At 54.9% G+C, this 12,197-nt stretch overlaps 3 protein-coding genes and 1 long non-coding RNA gene across 5 annotated transcripts in view; 2 read left to right on the forward strand and 2 right to left on the reverse strand.

Annotated features, from left to right (window-relative positions):
* The window catches only part of Adamts13 (ADAM metallopeptidase with thrombospondin type 1 motif 13), a 36,135-nt gene extending 34,015 nt beyond the window's left edge, over nucleotides 1-2,120 (forward strand). The window contains exon 27 of the mRNA XM_029568757.1: nucleotides 1,727-2,120. Coding sequence (XP_029424617.1) covers nucleotides 1,727-1,917 — 191 coding nt within the window. The 3' untranslated portion in view covers nucleotides 1,918-2,120. The remainder of the gene's footprint in view (nucleotides 1-1,726) is intronic.
* On the reverse strand, nucleotides 687-1,804 carry LOC108491366. Its single transcript, XR_001872704.2, has 2 exons — nucleotides 1,722-1,804; nucleotides 687-1,006 (listed from the first exon to the last, which is right to left on the reverse strand). It is a non-coding gene; the product is annotated as an uncharacterized LOC108491366 (long non-coding RNA).
* A 251-nt stretch (nucleotides 2,121-2,371) lies between the features above and the next one.
* Cacfd1 (calcium channel flower domain containing 1) lies at nucleotides 2,372-11,918 on the forward strand. Of its 2 annotated transcripts, XM_008843913.3 has the most exons (5): nucleotides 2,372-2,554; nucleotides 6,035-6,107; nucleotides 7,826-7,951; nucleotides 11,165-11,272; nucleotides 11,680-11,918. In XM_008843913.3, exons 1-5 carry the CDS (start codon nucleotides 2,437-2,439, stop codon nucleotides 11,768-11,770), a joined length of 516 nt encoding a protein of 171 aa, XP_008842135.1. In that variant the 5' UTR covers nucleotides 2,372-2,436; the 3' UTR covers nucleotides 11,771-11,918. The 2 variants fall into 2 exon arrangements, with proteins under 2 accessions (XP_008842135.1, XP_029424596.1); XM_029568736.1 differs by lacking the exon at nucleotides 7,826-7,951 and having other exon boundaries at nucleotides 2,374-2,554.
* Nucleotides 2,804-12,197, reverse strand: part of Slc2a6 (solute carrier family 2 member 6) — an 18,386-nt gene continuing 8,992 nt past the window's right edge. Inside the window, exon 10 of the mRNA XM_008843912.3 lies at nucleotides 2,804-4,332. Within this exon, the coding sequence (XP_008842134.1) occupies nucleotides 4,246-4,332 (87 nt within the window). The 3' untranslated portion in view covers nucleotides 2,804-4,245. The remainder of the gene's footprint in view (nucleotides 4,333-12,197) is intronic.

Below are 12,197 nucleotides of genomic sequence, written 5' to 3' on the forward strand. Positions count from 1 at the left end.
GGGGAGAGAAGGAGAAAGAGAGAAAAAAAGAGAGAGAGAGAGAGAGAGAGAGAGAGAGAGAGAAACATGGTCAGAGGACAACTTGCCTGGTTCTCTCCTACCATATTCCCAGGGATCAAGTTCAGGTTCACCTGCTGAGCCATCTTGCTGGTACCCTTTCAGATCTTGCCTAAAGTCACTTTACTAGGATGTGATAAAAGTGAAGTTTCAGTGGCAGAGGTGGAGTCTGATCTTGACCACCTCTGATCTTGACCCCTCCGCTGTGAGCTGCCCTGGTGTCAGCGATCTCCCCAGGCACCTATGTCCCTGGGGTGGCCCATACCCAGTCTATGTTGTTCTCACCTGCAGCATGTGACAGGCACGTCTTTGGACCCCGGGGTCAAATCATGAGTCCCTCACAAAGCCCAGACAGGAGGGATGCAGGGAGCTGCTGTGTCTTCATCATTGTGGCCCCACAGCCCGCATTGCCATCCATGCCCTGGTCACTGACATGGGCACTGCAAGTGAGGGGACCAATGCCAGCTATGTCTTGGTGAGGCCACCAGCATGGGGACAGAAGTGGGTTGACTTTTTTGATGATTCTGGACAGATGTCTATAAGGAGGAGGAAAGGGTGCTGGGTTTAGGGGACCTCATCAGTTTCCTTCTGACTAAAAACCCTCAGAATCATTTGAAAGAATGGGAAGGTGGGTTTCCTCCACTCAATAGCCAGCAGATGTTGATTGTGCTACCTGCAAGGTGGAAGAAGAAAGACCTTGTCTCGGTAGACTGCCTGTTAACCCAGGGTGGAGTCGTCACAGACAAGTCTGGTGTTCTTTGCAGAAGAACACAGGTGGAGTTGAGGGCTCATGTTTTCTGCACAGCAGCAGCTCAGCCAGAGCAGCCTGGCCTCAGAATCAGGTTGAGCAGGATCCCAGCTCTGGCACCCGGAGTGTGTCCGGGGACGGAGTGCAATGTCCGTGAGTTTCAGTTTCCTGGTTAGAACAGAGTGTTCCTCATGGAAGGTCCTGTGAGGATCAAATGAGATTCTGAATGAACACACGGTGTATATACAGGTGCTGTAGTTTGCTTCTGGTTGCTGTGATAAGCACTATGACCAAAAGCAACGTGGGGGCAGGCATACACTTCCACGTTACAGTTCATTGAGGGAAGTCAGGGCAGGAGCTGAAGCAGAGACCATGGAGGAGTGCTGCTCACTGGCTTGCTCCCCTGGCTTGCTCAGCTACCTGCCCAGGGATGGCACTGCCTGCAATGGGCTGGGCCCTCCCACTTAAATTAGCAATTAAGAAAATGCCCTTACAGGGCTGATGCTCCTTGGTTAAGAACACTGTCTGCTCCTGCAGAGGTTGCTCTTGTAGAGGACCTGGGTTCAATTCCCAGCACCCACATGGCGGCTGACAACTGTCTGTAACTCTACTTCCAGAGGGAATCGGAGACCCTCTTCTGACTTCTTCGGGCACTTCATGACATGCACCTACATACGTGCAGGCAATATAGTCATACACATAAAATAAAAATAATAAATAATATTTTAAAAAAGAAAAGAACATGCCTTACAGACACAGCCATAGGCCAGTCTGATCTGAGAAACTCTCCAGTTGAGGCTCCTTCTTCCCAAGTGACTACTTTGTGTCAAGTTGATAAAAACTAACCAGCACATCCAGGCATCTGTGAATTCTAGATAACTGCCACTCAGGCCTGTTCTTGTGTTTGCCCCCTTACCCCAGATCCGGGATATCCACAGCCTGAGGACCACAGCATTTCGAGGGCAGCGGCACTCTACTGGGAGTCGGATGGCAGCGAGGCTGAGGTGGAGTTTAGTCCCGGCTTCCTGGAGGCACCGGCGAACCTACAGGGCCAGTCCTGGACCCTTCCACCGAAGACACTGGAAGAGGACGCCGGCCTGGTCCTGCCCTAGCTTTCTGGACAGGAAAGGAAGGGACTTCACTCGCAGAGGGTCCAACGCTGCCCATTTTAGGGTCTCTTCCCATGTCAGGAGCTCTGGGGGACAGTGAAGAAGCAATCCCAGCCCCTCCATTACTTAATAAAGGACACAGGAAACCGGACTGGTATTTTCCTTCCAATACCAACCCAGCCTAGCTGGAAAGCCCATCCTACGGCCAGGCGCGGACTCCCTGGACAGTGCTCAGCTTACCCTGGCCTAGGCAAGGCCCTGGCCACCTCCTGGCCACCTCCAGGTGGGCCACCTCTGCCTGCGAGGAGGAAAGGCAAGCCTGCCTGGGAGAGCACCTGCCGGGCCCCGCGAAGCCCCGCCCCCTCCCCGCCCCCTATGCTAATTAACACACGTCTCCAGCCCCGGGCTGCGTCCTGCGGGCCCGCCCCCTATGCTAATCACAGCCTCCCACAAGGCCGCGCGCGGGCGGACACGTCCCTTTGTGCGCGCCCGGGGCTGCGCGGAGCCCGGCGCCCCAGCGGCATGAGCAGTCCGGGCGCGGCGGGGGCGGCCGCGGGGTCCGCGCCGGCGGCGCAGGAGGAGGGCATGACGTGGTGGTACCGCTGGCTGTGCCGCCTGGCGGGCGTGCTGGGGGCCGTGTGTGAGTACCGGCGGGGCGGGGGCTGCCTCGGGGTGCCATGGCTCCCGACCGCGCCGGCCCGGTGATGCTCACCTGCGCGAGGGTGGCACTGCTGAGGCCCCGACCTTTGGACCAAGCTTGGTCATAAGTGGGGCAGGTCTGGGTACACTCGTGGCAGGAAGCCCAGGCTGGGAAGTTGACTGAGGGTCAGGCGGTGCCAGGGGACAGATGACCCCCTGAGGGTGGCCGGGCAGTGCCATGGCTCCCGACCGCGCCGGCCCGGTGATGCTCACCTGCGCGAGGGTGGCACTGCTGAGGCCCCGACCTTTGGACCAAGCTTGGTCATAAGTGGGGCAGGTCTGGTTACACTCGTGGCAGGAAGCCCAGGCTGGGAAGTTGACTGAGGGTCAGGCGGTGCCAGGGGACAGATGACCCCCTGAGGGTGGCCGGGCAGTGGGCGGACAGATGACCCCCTGAGGGTGGCCGGGCAGTGGGAGGACAGATGACCCCCTGAGGGTGGCCGGACAGTGGGTAGACAGATGACCCCCTGCGGGTGGCCGGGCAGTGGGAGGACAGATGACCCCCTGCGGGTGGCCGGGCAGTGGGTAGACAGATGACCCCCTGAGGGTGGCCGGGCAGTGGGGCAGGGAGGCAGCCTGTCTTCTGGGTTCTCATTGTCCTGCCCGACTCGGTTCCATCTCTCTGCTGCCTACATTAGGCTTGCTGCCTATGGACCCTTCATGGACCTTCCTACCCCCGACACCCACCCAGGCTCACCCCCTAACCTCAGGTTCCCAGGGAAGCAGGCTTTGCTAGCTCAAGCCTCAGTGGGACAGAACAGGAAGGCAGGTCCCCCAAGAAGTGCAGATCTGTTGCTGGCTTTCCAAATGCCATACAAGTTCACTGAATGTTGTATTGTTCCTTGTTCCCTTCCTGTCTGCCCCCTACACTGTGAATTTCTGGAGCCCCGGGGGAGTGGGGTGCTGTTCTCAGGAAAGGAAGGTCTGAGGGTCCCAGTGCTCTCTAGGGACAGGAGTCCTGTCTGGGCTGGGCAGACCCGCCTGCTCTCCTGTCTGAAGGTACCCAGGGCACAGTGGAGCCCCATCAGTGTAGGTGATCCAGCTGGAGGTTGGATAGGGTGGGATTAGGTAGGCGCTGCCCTGGTAAAGCAGCTTAGGACAGAATCTGGTGAGGTTGAGGTCAAGTCCTCTCAAGTACAGTTAGCTGTTTCCAGGTCGTACAAAGGGGTCAGTGGTGAAGACCTGATCATGACCTACAAGTTGCTGCCCTCTCTCCATGTTGGTGACTTCATCAGTGACCCAGCTGACTTCCAGATTGACCTTGGAGTCCCATCCAGTCTGTGCCCCTTCCGGAGGGCTCCCCACTGACCCATGGGTGAAACCTCAGTAGAAACCTGCAGCACTACCTTGAATTATCCCCGGCCTCTGCAGATTTGGGGGTGGGGCATCAGATTGTGAGTACCAAATGGTGTACTGCAGGGTGGAAGGAAAAGGTATTCACTTCAGACAGCAGCCAGGCCTGGTGGTGCATGCCTTTAATGCCAGCACCTGTGAGGCAGAAGTGAGCAGATTTCTGAGTTCAAGACCAGCTTCGTCTACACAGCAAAAAGCCACCCTCCCCTCCCACCCCCCAAAAACAAAACAAAACAAAAAAAACAACCAAACCCATGACCATGGTTCTGACAAGAACTGTTAGCCAATCACTTTGGTGTAGGGTTGCCCCCTCTTGGGGTGGGAGGACATGGGGCATTCATTCTGGATCCCAGGTGCATCCAGAGGCTAGGAAAAAGCAAAGATTGCACGGTTACATTCCCCTTAAGTGGAGACAGGAACATTAGTGTCAATGAGTGGACATTTTCCAGCCCTTGGTTGTTGGAAGGACTGCAGGTTGTGACCTGGTCCTACCCAAGGCTGACTGTGTAGGATGGTGTGCGTGTGTATGTGTGTCTAGATGGAATGCTGATGGCAGGAATGCAGGCCCCTCAGGCGAGACCAGGCCCAGCTACAGGGAAGAGGTAGACAGCCTCCCTGCTGCTGGAGCTGCTTGCACCTGAGGACGTTGAGGATGAGTGCCGCCTGGAGTCCTTTGTTACAGGAGCCCTTGAGGCACAGGAGCATGGAGGTTGTTCTCCCACATCGCCTGCCATCTGCATAGTGTTACATGGGAAAGTGGAAAGCGGCGGAATTCCAGCCCCAGCGCAGGGTCAGGTGCAGAGGCGCTGCTGCAGTTTTAATGAGTGGTTGCTAATTGCAGCCTCAGAGTGCCAGCACCCCACCCCACCCTGGGGACAGCCGGGGCTTGTGAGCTGCTACGCTGGGCTGCTCACAGGAATGTGTCCTCAGAGGCTCCCAGAGTTCCTGATGAGGGACTTCCTGGTGAAGCCAGCTACAGGCTGTGGGTGGGTGTGGCAGACCCCATCCCTGAGGTGCAGAAGGGAGGGTGTCGGTCTCTACATGGGGAAGCCAGTGAAGTTATGTTCTGGGGTACAAGAGAACACACTTCTCTCATGATGCCTTGCTGTTTTAGTGTTGGGACACAGTATGCTTGTGTGTAGGAGAGAAGACGGGCTCAGCTGGTGTTCACAGGTGGAGCTGTCACTAGGGTCCTACCCGGTACCCATCATGTTCTGTGTTTAGTCAGAAGCATCCTTGTCCTGAGCCAAATCCAAGCCCCAGCCACACATGGTGGCACACACCTGTAATCCCAGCCCTTGGAGTCTGATGAAGCAGGATTGTGAGTTTGAGGTCAGCTTGAGCTACAGAGCAAAGAACCGTCTCAGAGGAAAAAACCAACCCAATAAAGAACCCCAACCTAGCAGACATTAAAGAAACAAACCAGGGCTGGAGACATGGCCTGGCAGTTAAGAGGACCCAGGTTTGATTCCCAGCACCTACATCATGGCGGCTAACAACTCTGTAACTCCTGTTCCAGGGATTCTGACACCCTCTTCTGACCTCCACGTCATGGATGCACTTACATACATGCAGGCAATACACTCATACACATAAAATAAAAATAACAAAAACCTCACAAATAAGCAACTAACAAAAACTAAAATGAAATCTGTCTCGTTTTCTGAGTCAGGACTTTTTGTGGCCTGCCTTGTGGATGGTGATAGGTAGCCTTGCTGACGTTCTCATTGAAGGCAGAACACTGGCCTGACCCCTTGACATGGATGTTGATACAGCTGGGGACCAAGAGCTGGCTCATCTGAGCCTAGGGTGGAAAGGGGCTATGTCTTGACAGTCCCCTAGGTGTGAAAGTGGCCAGCTTTGAGGTTCAGAGGCTTGCTGAGGGAAGTGGGGCTCACCAGCGCATCTCCCAGCCTTCCCCTCGGCTGTCTCAGATGATGAGGGGTTGCTGATAGAAACCCCAGCACTGAGTGTCGGGAGGGATCCTCTGGAGTTCTTGTGTCTGCCCAGGCAGGCTTTTGCAGCTCTGCCACGTCCTCCAACTCCTGCCTGTGTGTTTGCCTTCAAGCATGCGCCATCTCTGGTCTCTTCAACTGCATCACCATCCACCCTCTGAACATTGCAGCTGGCGTATGGATGATGTGAGTACCTTTGGCTGTCCTGTCCTGGTGGGGTTTGAAGCCCTTGGGTTTCTGGCTCTGGTCTCATCCCCCTTCCTGCTCCAACCATGTCCAGGTTTCCTAATGCAGGGCCAGGGACCCTGGCTATGTCTGGAACACACAGCCCAGTCAGATGCAGTAGACTCCTTGTCCACTATGCTGGGCTCGTCCCTCTGGAGTCCCAGAGTCGTGACGTGGAAGGTCCACTATCACGATGGTAGCTGAGGTCAGAGAGGGGCATCAGAGGAGAAAAGAGGAGAGCAGTCAGCTGTGAGGTGGTGAGTAGGGCCAGAGTTGAGAGAGGCAGATGTGAGGGAACTGGTGGCTACAGCATCCTCAGGTGAGCTCCTTGCCACCTCTGCCGAGCAGCTGGATCCCAAGGAGAGGGGTATGAGAGAACTGACAGTGCAGCTCTCACCAAGAGTGGCCAAGCTACATGGGGAGCCCTGCGCACCAGCATGTGTCCACATGGGGCTGTGAGAGACTCACCAGGGCAAGGTAGAGGTCCTGCCCTTGGACTTCATGCCCTCATGGTTTGGGCCTTGCAGTGTGGCTTGTGCTGGCCCAAGGCAGCAGCAAGGATAGGGGGTGTTGAGGCTGGGTAAGGTGTAGCTAAAATTCCCCGGGGGGGGGTAAGTAATGTCCGCCCTCCGCCCTCGGACCCAATGTCAAACCCAGGTATGATTTCACCAAACTGTAGTCTGAGGAACCAGTGAGTTTATTGGGCTTACTTAAATGGGTGAGGGTTTACTTAAAGGAGTGTGGGTGTTGCCCTCCTAAGGCCACACTGGAAAGTCTCCATCCAAGCATGGATGGCGGCTTTCCCACAGTGGCATAAAATGGTGAGAACTCTCTCTCCTAGGGTTCCCCAGCCTAAATCCCCTTAGCTCCTACACCAGGCCTTGAGTAGCTGGGGCTAACTGGTAGGTAGGGAGGTATGACTGGACTCTCCCAGCCCCTCCCTTCTTGTGGGGTCGTGACAGTCAACAAGTCCTGCTGTGATGATCCTAGAGGAAGGTGGGTGCAACTAAGCTTGGGAAGATGACACCTGTCTGTTGGAAGACAGTCCTATACAACGTAAATGTTGGCCAAACAGTGAGCTGGTGTCTGGAGGACTGGCGTGGGTGAGACTGGGCAGCAATCAAGAGCCCGTGTCTGTTGATTGGGTTGTTGAAGGCACTTTTCTGTGGGCAATGGGGGACACAGGCATAGTGTCTGGTCATGACCATTACCACCCATGGGGTCAAAGCCCCTCAGCACCTGCAGCTTAACTATTCCAGCTTAACTGGGCCACGACTGAAGGTTCCTGAGCACCTTCCTCCTCAGCATGGCTGCCCACTGCCCTGCGTCTGCCTGACTCCCAGGCGCCAGGCCCTGGTTGGTCCTCAGTGACCAGGTGGCCTGGCCGGTCCTCACACATCCTTCTGCTGCTGACTCAGGACAACACAAGACAAGGGTCTTGGTACTGAATTTCACTGCTTGGAAGTATAAAGAGACCAGACCACAGGCTCCTCCCTCCAGGATGCTTAGTCGGGCAAGGGTACTTGTGGACGCAGGGCTCGACTGCTCAGTAGAAACTGGGGGCAAAACTGGTGGCTCTGGAGCAGTGGGGTGCTTACCGGGGGGCATGAGGGAGGGGTGGCTTTCCTGCAGCCCCAGGCTGTCACCCACTGCTGTGCTGTCTGCCTTTGCCCCCGCAGCACGAATGCCTTCATCCTATTGCTGTGCGAGGCCCCCTTCTGCTGTACGTTTGTGGAGTTTGCGAACACAGTGGCTGAGAGGGTGGACCGGCTGCGCTCCTGGCAGAAGGCTGTCTTCTACTGCGGGTGAGGGGCTGCCGGGTGGGGCCATGGCATGGTTCCCCAAACCCATGCTGGTAATAGGACCCAAAGGCCAGTGTTGGTGAGATGGGCAGGGCAGGAACAGATACACACGTTCCCTTTGCAGAAGTTTCTGTTTGATAGCCTTGGACACAGCCACTGGCCTGTCCAACACCTGCTAACCAGTGGGACCCAGCACCTGCATCTGGGAGCTTAGCCAACAGCCACGGCCACACAGGTGTTTGGAGCACTCTAGTCCCTGCCGCAGTACTGCACTGGGGAAGCAGGGAGGCAGCTGGAGCTTTGCTCCGCTAGTTGGGAGCTGCCAGGCGGATCGTAGTGGGTCTGCTCGGCACATTGCTGTGCAGCCTTGCAGAGATGTGTGGCCAACCTAGAGGTCCAGACCGAGAGCAGAAGGCAGATCACAGAGCAGGAACACTCTCATCCTCTAGATACGGCGTCTTCTGGTTCTGACAAGTGTCATGTACTTGAAGGCAGTCTAAGACCGCATCACTTCCGGAACGCCTCTAGAGTGGGGCTTTTGCACAGGAGCCTGCAGGGCCTCAATATTTATCATTGTCGCCATATTTATCATTAAGATCAGGTCAGAGCCAGGCATGGTGGAGACCCAGTGGGTTTGACAGAACACACAGTGTCCGTTTCCTGCTGTGTCTAAATCTCAAGGGATCACAAGATCACAAAATTCTAATCAGTGTCAGTATGGCATCGTGTGTGTGTGTGTTTGTGTGTGTGTGAATGCAGGCACACGCGTATGGAAGTCAAATGTGGACATCAGGAACCTTCCTCAATCACCCTACACTTATTTCTTGAGACAGAGTCCCTCACTGAACCTGGAGCTCACTGATTTGACTAGACTGACAGGCCCCTGAGCACCAGGATTCCTGTCTCCACCACCCCACTCCCCCAACACCTGGGTTATAGATGTGTGCTGCCATGTCTGGGTTTCCTGGGAGTGTGGGAATCTGATCTCAGGTCTGCTTGTGAGGCAGACACTTCACCGAGCCATCTCCATCGCCTTTCGTCTGTTGTCGTGTTGGGATTGTGTGTGTGTGTGTGTGTGTGTGTGTGTGTACAGTTTATGTGTAGGAGCGTACTGCCTGTTTCTATGTAAGTGCATCTATGTTGTGCAATGCCAGTAGAGGTCAGAAGAGGGTGTCAGATCCCCTGGAACTGGAATTCTAGATGGTTGTTAGCTGCCATGTGGGTCTGGGAACGGAACCTGGGTCCTCTCTAAGAGCAGGTAGTACTCTTAGCCACTGAGCCATCTCTCTAGCCCTCTGTTTTGGGTATTTTTGTTGTCTTTTGTTTGTATCCCACTGTGTGGCTGGTTTGACTCCCAGAGATCCACTTGCCTCTCCAGTTCTGGGGCTGAAGGCATGTGCCAGCATCTGGGCCTTCCTTTGGGTTTTTAAAATGCATTGTCAAGATTCTCATGGTAACATATTCACCAAAAGTCATTTATAAGATAGAAACTTGTCTCTCCAAACCCCACTGCCTATTAACCTTTTGGCGTGTGTCCTTCCAGACATTTCTGGTTTGGGTTGTTTTTGTTTTGTTTTTTTTGAGATAGGGTCTCATTACATAACCCTGGCTGACCCAGAATTTGCTATGTAGACCAGGCTGGCCTCTGCCTCAGGAGTGCTGACATTAAGACGTGTGTGCCATCATGCCTGGCCAGACATTCTTGAAGCTCGCCTTTCAGGTTGTAACCACTGTGTGTTTACCTGCTGCCCCACCCACTACAGTGCCACCAACACTTTCCATTTTATCACAGAGTCCTGATGACATCACTTTTAATGACAGGAATGTTCAGAGGGACACACTGTCCTCTTAACTTGTTAATTGGTGTCAATCCAGCTATGGCAAACATCTGTCCGCCTAGACTTTGTGGTGATCTCTGTTTCCAGGTGTGGAATTTCCAAGCCAAAGGTTATGATCATTAAAAAGATCTTAACGTATGTGACTGTTGCTTTCCAAAGAGGCCACCAGGGTGTCTCCCTTTTCCGTCCCTACCCGGTGCCCAGTGCCTCACTGACATCTCCATTTGTCTGGGAGGTCACATGTCTTCCTGTGCTCTCCTTCACTGTCCTGACAGATTTCTGGTTTACTTTCCAATCTTTTGAGAAGCTAACACGTACCTTTGCAGGCTGTGTTTTCTATATTAAAGAGCTCTGGCTCCTTTGCTGTATTTTCTACACTTTAATGCTTTTCCTGTGATCTTTTTCCTTGTGGTTTATACTGGTATTTTATTATGGAGGTTCCTCCACTTAGAACGGTTCCCCATTCTGATAAAACAACAGTGGGTCAAAAGTATTCTGTTGGAAATACAGTTATTGCGTCTCACCTACCAAACAGCTCTGCTGTTGACTTTCACTGTGCCCAGAGCCCTCATGATCTGTACCGTATATGCTAGCCCAGGAAAAGCTTGGGACTCAGAATTCTGATTACACCATCCACTGACTACTTGGGACTTTCGTGCCATCCTGAAGAAGCCTTAGGCACCCTAAGTCAAGGCTCCTCTACTCTCTACTCTGAAGTAAGATCTAGAATGGAGATCTAGGGGGGGAAGCAGTTGCTCTGAGTTTCATCCTGCAGCGTGGGGAGCCTCCTCTTTGGAAGTGGATGGACTGAGGGCTGGCTCAGTCACCCGGGATTTGCAAGATATTGGAAAATCCAGCCAGGATCAAGAATGAACGGCATGGATTCAGGTGGAGTGGACCCCCACCAGGTGGTGTTTGCTGCTGTGCCTCCACAGCCCTGCCCTGCTGGGCCTGAGTTGCACCGGTTTGATTTGGGAGCCTGCTTGTTGAGACACAGCTGGCCCAGGATTACTGTGCTGAGTGCTCATTCAGCGTTTGTGGGTGTGGGATCAGTGGCCGGCAGCCCTTACCCTGGCATCAGAATCTCGGGTTTGACTCCACTTTACAGTTGAGAGAACCTTGAGAAGCTGACTGACTTGGTCTCGGGGCTCCTACATTCCAGACCCCCTGAACCCAGCCTCTTGGTTTTTATGAACAGTAGGGGTTTTGACCTAGCTTTTTACTGTTTAATCCTTTTTAGTGGATCAGATCCTGTCACACAGACCTGATGTGGCTTTGGACTCAGTCCTGAGGAAAGACAGGATCTCAGGGGTGTTTGAAGACAGCATGGTGGTGGCATGGGGTAGGAGTGTGCCCTTGACCTCTGTTTCTCTCCTAGGATGGCCGTCATCCCCATCGTCATGAGCCTGACCCTGACCACACTGCTGGGCAACGCCATCGCCTTTGCCACGGGGGTGCTGTATGGACTGTCTGCCCTGGGCAAAAAGTGCGTCTGCAACCCTAGCCCCAGGGTGGTGCCTCTCCTCCTGTCCTCATGCCCCCCTCTTCTGTCCCCACTTCCCCTGTGCCAGATGGGGAAGGTCTGAGCAGGACCCTTGGTCTAGTTGTGCATATTGGCAGCCATGATTCATCTGTCTCTCAGGGACCCCTGGGGTGGCCCCTCTGGGCACCTGGCTTCTTTCCACAAGGTGCGCACTGGCACTGCAGCCTGCTGCTACTCTTTTCTGCAGATCCCACACTGGTGACAGACTCACTGGAGTGCGGTCAGTGCCAAGCAGTATCCCTCCCCTGTGGGAAGTCACAGGCCTAGTGGGATCCGTCTGCAGGTCACACCTGGTTGCAGTCCAGGAGTGGTGTCTGTGCCTGTGGGTCACCCATGTCTTCCCTCCCCAGGGGAGATGCCATCTCCTATGCCCGGATCCAGCAGCAGAGGCAGCAGGCGGATGAGGAGAAGCTGGCCGAGACTCTGGAGGGAGAGCTGTGAGGTGGGGCAGGGCCTCTCCCCGCCCCCGCCCCCGCCCCCCGGCTGCTACCTGGTTCTGGAGGAGGCTGAATGTGGGAGTTCCAAGAGAGGAGCCCTCACAAGTCCCTGTGCCCTCCCTGTTCTCTGGACCCACTGAACTTGGAGCCCCGTCCCTGCTGGTGCTGAAGATCTGGGCCACAGGACATGGATGGGACAGAGCAGAGCCCACTGCAGTGCTGTGCAGATGCGCAGGCTCATTCCTGTCAACCTGTGGTGTGGGTTCCTCAATTAGTGATCCTTCCCCGGCCTCAGCAGCTTCCCTCGGACATACTGCGCCTCACTTGAGGGCCATTATCTGGGCTCCTGACACTCCAAGCCTTCATCCTTGAGGTCTGATCATCAGGTAGTGGGAATGCTCTACCCAGCTTTCCTGGGGGGGGGGGGGGAG

This window comes from Nannospalax galili, unplaced genomic scaffold, assembly GCF_000622305.1.
Source record: "Nannospalax galili isolate Female #2095 unplaced genomic scaffold, S.galili_v1.0 scaffold300, whole genome shotgun sequence".
In the NCBI taxonomy this organism is placed as follows: domain Eukaryota; kingdom Metazoa; phylum Chordata; class Mammalia; order Rodentia; family Spalacidae; genus Nannospalax; species Nannospalax galili.

Excerpts from the sequence above, each read along its gene's own strand:
- Cacfd1 (XM_008843913.3), top strand. The coding sequence starts at position 2,437 with ATGAGCAGTCCGGGCGCGGCGGGGGCGGCCGCGGGGTCCGCGCCGGCG. Across the intron at positions 7,952-11,164 it reads AAGGCTGTCTTCTACTGCGG|GATGGCCGTCATCCCCATCG; the intron begins GTGAGGGGCTGC and ends TTTCTCTCCTAG. Across the intron at positions 11,273-11,679 it reads CTGTCTGCCCTGGGCAAAAA|GGGAGATGCCATCTCCTATG; the intron begins GTGCGTCTGCAA and ends TTCCCTCCCCAG.